The 6,079-nt window shown below is 35.6% G+C and overlaps 1 protein-coding gene across 5 annotated transcripts; it reads left to right on the top strand.

The window, feature by feature from the left end:
* LOC120433103 lies at nt 1–4,689 on the top strand. Of its 5 annotated transcripts, XR_005608319.1 has the most exons (10): nt 10–98; nt 283–633; nt 794–1,078; nt 2,003–2,089; nt 2,164–2,192; nt 2,343–2,399; nt 2,643–2,773; nt 2,856–2,893; nt 3,323–3,382; nt 4,059–4,117. XR_005608319.1 is itself a non-coding variant. In XM_039598678.1 (8 exons), the coding sequence occupies exons 1-8, from the start codon at nt 38–40 to the stop codon at nt 4,134–4,136; spliced, it is 1,008 nt and encodes a 335-aa protein (XP_039454612.1). In that variant the 5' UTR covers nt 10–37; the 3' UTR covers nt 4,137–4,689. The 5 variants fall into 5 exon arrangements, 3 of the variants coding, with proteins under 3 accessions (XP_039454611.1, XP_039454612.1, XP_039454610.1); XR_005608318.1 differs by having other exon boundaries at nt 2,643–2,893; nt 4,059–4,107; XM_039598678.1 differs by lacking the exons at nt 2,643–2,773; nt 2,856–2,893 and having other exon boundaries at nt 4,059–4,689.
* The last annotated feature ends 1,390 nt before the right edge of the window (nt 4,690–6,079 follow it).

The following is a 6,079-nucleotide window of genomic DNA, read 5'->3' on the forward strand; positions in this document are numbered from 1 at the left end:
GATTGAGAACAAGAAAGAAGTGAGACAGAGAAGCACGATGGATGAATTCAGATGGATTCAAATGTTTTTATGTCTGATGCTGATGATTCAGATTGCAGGTAAGAATACAGGAAACATTTTAAAACCAAGAAAACTAAATATTGTCAATATTGTTACAGTCAATAACCTTTACAGTAAATAAGACAGCTGAGCATGCTCTGTTTATAAACTTGTGTCTAAAATGATCTTCACTCTGATTGTAAAAACTGCTGTATTCTAATTTATTTTCATATTTCTCTTCAATCTTCTCAACAGTATCTGTAAATGAAACATCCATGTTTATGAAAGTTGGAGGTGACGTCACTCTGCTTTGTCTAAATGTGATAGATGAGCAGAATAACTGCGATGGTACTACGTGGATCTTTGCTTCAAGAAACAAAGAAACAGTAGAGCTGATCACACTTGGACAGATTGGTGAAGAAGCCGAAACTAAATCAGACAGACTGAGTGTTACAGCGAACTGTTCTCTGCTTATAAAGAAGCTCACAGTTGACGATGTTGGTTTTTATTACTGTCAACAATACAAAGTCGAGGAAACACCATCTAAACACACTCTGGTTCATCAGTCTTTGGTTGATCTCTCTGTTATTACCTGTGAGTATTTACATCAAAATAGTTTTAGCTCAAACTCTTCTTGGAACAAAAACATTAATCATAGTTATAATAATAAAATAATAATAATCAGGCAAAATGATTAATATATCTGTCCTAATTGCACTTTTTGTGCTTCACATTATTACATTATGTTCACCAGTGACTGAACATAAGGACACTGATAAGGTGACGTTAAGCTGCTCTGTGGTGACATATGAACAGTGTCATCACACAGTGAAGTGGCTGCTTAAAGGTCAAGCTGTGGAAAAAGAGAACAAACAAATAGTGACTTCACAGACTGACTGCTCCACCACTCTGTCTTTTCTGGAGCATCATTACTTTAACTCATCACGTCATAAAATACTGAAGTTTGAAGTGACTGATACTAAAACAGGAAAAGTGCAGCTGTTTACCTTCAGCCGTCAGACCTCAGGTGAGGAAACAGGTGAGATCATGATCAACTATTTAATACGACTAAAATCAGCTAAAGCTTGAATTTACAACAGATGAAAAACATGGAAAAGTTTTATGTTGTGTTATTTCATTTATTCAGGTGACACAAAAACAACAAAGAAACCAGCCAGAAAAACTGAAACAACCACAACAATTAAGACGCTTCTAAAATCAGGTGATGTTACTAAAACTAAGTTGACCAAAAATATTTATTTATTTTTCAGTTCAAAGTGGCCTTTTAATATGATTTACAGCACATGAAAAATACATTCTCTCTCTCTTTTTTTTCAACTTCTAATTTCAGATGATACAACAACAAAAACTGTGGAAAATGAAAGCACGACAGCAAACAACAAACCGTCAGGAGATTCACAACATGGTAACTCAACCATGTATCTGCAAATAAAAAGTAAAATATACTGTAATGTATATTTGACTTTTATGTTTCTGTTTTAATTTTTATATTTTTATTCCAGTTGTTTCATTACATTTATGTACATTTAGCTGAGTGACAGTCAGACATGTATCCTACAGGAAACATAAGATGGAAACTTTTTTAGATTTAAGATGTTTTCACTTTTGTATTAAACATAAATATTAAACATAAATATCTGTCTCTGAATATCATGGCTGTGGGTGGAGATAGATTTATTCATTTAATCACTGTCTGTCAGTAAAATCACACAAACTCAAACGTCCCTGTTAATGGGATTTTCTTTATCTTTAAATAGAAATACACTGACTTTGGTTCACATAATGTGAATGAAGTTGAATGTCGCTGATTATGTGTGTTCGTATTTTCCTCTTCATATAACATTATCCCAACTGCGTAAACACAGCAGCCCACTATAGTTATATTTTGCATATTTTAAACTAGAAAATGCTTCAGAGGTTTTTGTTTTTCTCCTTTTGCCAGGTGTCCAGTGGTTCATCATTCCAGCTGTGGGTTTGGTCTCACTCTTGATAATAGTTGTGGTTTTCATCAGATGGAAGAGAACTAGAGGTGAGAACATTTACAGATAAAACTTGTCTGAGTTTCAAAATGAATGTTACAGTTGACTGTTTGTGTCTTTACAGGAAATAAAACACAGATGGATGAAGATGCTGTGAGTTTTAACATAAATAATTAATGTTTTTACAATTGGCATTAAATAAACAACAAATCCGATCATCTCTGAGCGGTGTTAACAAGAACTAAACTGCCTTCACAGACACAGTTTACCACCTGATGTAACCAGATTATGTCTGTTTTTCAGGGACTGAGTTTAAACCCTGCAGAGACTCGGTCTGCTCCTCAAACCAGTCAGGACTCAGTGAGATCACACACTACACCCAGAGCAGAGTTACAACCACCTATTCTTTAATGTGTTGTCTAAATGTAAATGCATGACACACTGAGACTCTGATGGTAGTGATTTTGAGGAGTGGTCTGCTTCTGAATGTGAATAAGACCAGATAGATGGCGAATGACTTCAGAAGGAAGATGATGGTTATATAACCAGTGTTTATTCTGGGACAGTATGGTTGTCTGTCTCTCTCTGTTTGCCCTGTGACAGGGCTGGGCATACAGGGTGTACCTCACCTCTCGCCCCATGGTAGCTGGGATAGGCTCCAGCCCCCCCAGTGACCCTGATAAAGATAAGCAGAAGAGAATGGATGAATGGACAATGTTGATGTGGTGGAGGAGGTACAAGTATCTGGGCATCCACATCTGGCCATTGAACAAATTGTTGCTCATTACAGTCACACTGACCTCCCTTATTTAACAGGAATTGGAGGATGTCTTGATGTATGCTCAATCATCCAGGTAACGTTTCGTCACTCATCCAAGTGACTTCTTCAGTCTCAGCTGACTGCAGGTTTCTCCAATCTTATAAACAGTACATTTGCATAATGACTGAAACCAGCATCACTGAAGGAACAATGGGCTGGGAGGTCAGTTCCTTGATCATTAACGTTTCTCCCACTGAAAACGCTACGTCCAGATGAACAGAATCAACTTTTGGGGAAGTGGAGGATCTTCTGTAGCAGACTGATTCAGCTCTGCTGCCACAAAAAACAAAAATATTTCATACCCCATGCGATCACCTTCTACTATAATAATAATAATAATAATAATTCTTATTATTATTATTATTATTATAATTATAATAATAGTATTAGTTACACAAAAGTGTAAAGTATTTCTCATGTCATCATGTTAATGTGTCTGTATCTTCTTGTCTTCACTGTATAGGTGGATCCTGAAGTTTCCTACGCTACCATCAGCTACACCAAGACCAACAATAAAGTTCAGGTAAGGTTTTGTCTTTGTGTATTATTTATTTATTTATGTATTTATATTCCAAATGGCATGGGCTATACATCAGCTCTTAAACCATGCTAACGTCTGCCTGATGACCTCAGTATGACATCTGCATTGTTTTCATAATCATTTGTCAGCATTGTTAACATGGTGTAGTGTATGAATCTTTGTGTGTCATTGTGAAGTCATGTAATGCACATTTGGTGTGACTCTGACCCGATCTACATCCAAATTAAATCAGCTCAAGCTGTCATTGGTATCGACCATCATGGACTAGAAAGAAAGACCAACAGAACCAATTACATATTCACTTCCTTCGAGCAGAGAACTATTTGAATAAAAGACAACAGTATATCTGTCAAGGCGCTGGATAATAATGAAAACGAACATTTTAAAAAACATATTAATGTGCAATTTCTCCAAACTGTTATTCCGATTTAAACTTACATGTTAAAGTTAACTGAGCTGCAGCAAACATGTGAGTACAAAAGACTTGATGGACGACTTTAGCATGGGCAAAGAAAGAATACATCATGTTTTGGAGGTGATCCACATCACTGTCTTTGAAACTGAGACACTGAAAATAGAAGGATGTGTTCTTACAGTTCTTCCATCAAACTGCTTATCCACTGCAGGGTCACAGTGTTATGTCACTTTTGTTTTCCAGGTTCGGGGTGATGATGAAGGTGATGCAGTGACCTACAGCACTGTGAAGGCTCATTCCTCTTCTCACTCGTCACTCTGATCAGCCACTGCTGATCCCAGCAGCCTCTCCTCTGCTGTCACTTTTCCACTCACATAGTTCAAGTTGACAAAAAGGACTTGCATTTAAGTTAAAGACTTTTGTTTTGTGTTTGCATACAGCAGATTGGTAGCAACATGCTAATTAACGTAAATGATTAGATAGATACCATAATTATAACAAATATTTGGTTTCAAATCCAGAATCATGTCTTTATATCCTCCATTAAAACTATGTAAATAAATGTAAATAGAAACTTTTTCTTAATTTTCTTAATGAAGTCAGACCAGTGTGTTTCCATAATGTGATCCAAGTGTGAATATCTAAATGCAAACAAACCAAAAGCCTTGCATAGATATTACTGATATAGTTATATGTTTATATTTTATGATATTTCACAGGAAAAAAAACTTTTCTGCAAACATTTTTGTAAGTTATCAAAAAATAAAATTGGTCCTGGTTAGTGCAGCAGAAGACATGTGGAGGTTGAAATTTAATTTAAACCCTGGTTACACTTGCTGTTCAGTTTAATTTAAATGCATTAATTTAACTAAGTAATGATAAGATAATAAGATAAGATGGCCTTTATTAGTCCCACAGGTGGGAAATTTGTTTTGTTACAGCAAAAGTGCAAAGTTATGTAGCAGAAATTAGAAAACACTGGAATGCAATAAAATACAATAAAATAAAATAAAATACTATATACAATAGAATAAAATAGAATAGAATAATATATACAATAGAATAAAATAGAAATACAAATACTATATACAACTGAGTAGGAAAATACAAAAACACAACTTCGTCAGAAGAAGAATTGCACGTATAGCAGTCTTATTGCACATGTGTGGGTTTGTGTGTTTGATCAGCTGCAAAAGTCTTTATTGTAGAGTCTGACAGCAGTGGGGAGGAAAGACCTGCGAAATCTCTCCGTCCAGAGATTTCGCAGGTTTTGTACCTCCTCCACCACATCAACATTGTCCATTCATCCATTCTCTTCTGCTTATCTTTATCAGGGTCACTGGGGGGGCTGGAGCCTATCCCAGCTACCATGGCAGCTGGCCTACTGAATGATTCACAGCATCCAGTGTCACTGTCCAAGGGTTTGTATTTGAGTTCTGGAGTAATACTGAGCTATTTTTTTTTCATATGTATTATTTCAGTTCTACAGTTTTGGGGTCCGTTTAAATTACTTTACTGTTCCAGTTGTTCAGTCTTTGAAGTCTTTTTATTTATTAGGAGTTGGTGTCTATTTCTTTCTGTTTTTAGGTCCCTCAGGGTTTCCTCTGTCTCATCTACATCCTTTAACCTCTTTTTTTTTTTTTATCATGTTTAATGCAAGTCCTGGCTCTAATTTTAGTTCTCATTTATTTTTTCCTGTTTTACTTTGAAGTTTACTTTTCTTTCATATCTCACATCAGTCATACTTTTCTTTTTGTTATTTCTCGCTTTGCCCTCATTGTTTTCATATGTGTTTATCCTCAACCTCAACTAGTCCTCAGTGTATATAAATAATTTATTGTGGGTATTACAGTTTTTTCTGAATGCTTAAACCCTAACTTTGATTCTTATAGCACAATATCTAAAACTATTAATACTTATAGCAAAACCACTCACTGAGTTTGCAAAACTAAAAGCACAAACACTGCTTTGCACTCAGTTTGCCGTTTTGTAACACAGACTTTGCAAACTTTGTAGCTACAATCCACTGCACAGCACTCTTTTTGCAGAACTGTAAACACAACTCACTGCTTTACACTCAATTTCCAAATTTTCAACACACTCCTAGCAAAACTATACACATTTATGGCCATTATTTACACTATTTTGCCAACTGTCTGGCACACTGTCACATGTGAAAACTTTTTTAGATAATTAGTTCACTTTGCAATCAGTCTAAGCACTATAATACAGGTAAGCTCTGTGTGTGGAGTACAATGGAGGGA

Source organism: Oreochromis aureus, linkage group 15 (genome assembly GCF_013358895.1).
Source record: "Oreochromis aureus strain Israel breed Guangdong linkage group 15, ZZ_aureus, whole genome shotgun sequence".
Lineage (NCBI taxonomy): Eukaryota > Metazoa > Chordata > Actinopteri > Cichliformes > Cichlidae > Oreochromis > Oreochromis aureus.

Bases quoted from the DNA above. Each gene is read 5' to 3' on its own strand.
- LOC120433103 (XM_039598676.1), top strand. From the start codon at position 38: ATGGATGAATTCAGATGGATTCAAATGTTTTTATGTCTGATGCTGATG. The intron at 634-793 runs GTGAGTATTTAC...TATGTTCACCAG, and splicing joins TGATCTCTCTGTTATTACCT to TGACTGAACATAAGGACACT. The intron at 1,079-2,002 runs GTGAGATCATGA...TCCTTTTGCCAG, and splicing joins GACCTCAGGTGAGGAAACAG to GTGTCCAGTGGTTCATCATT.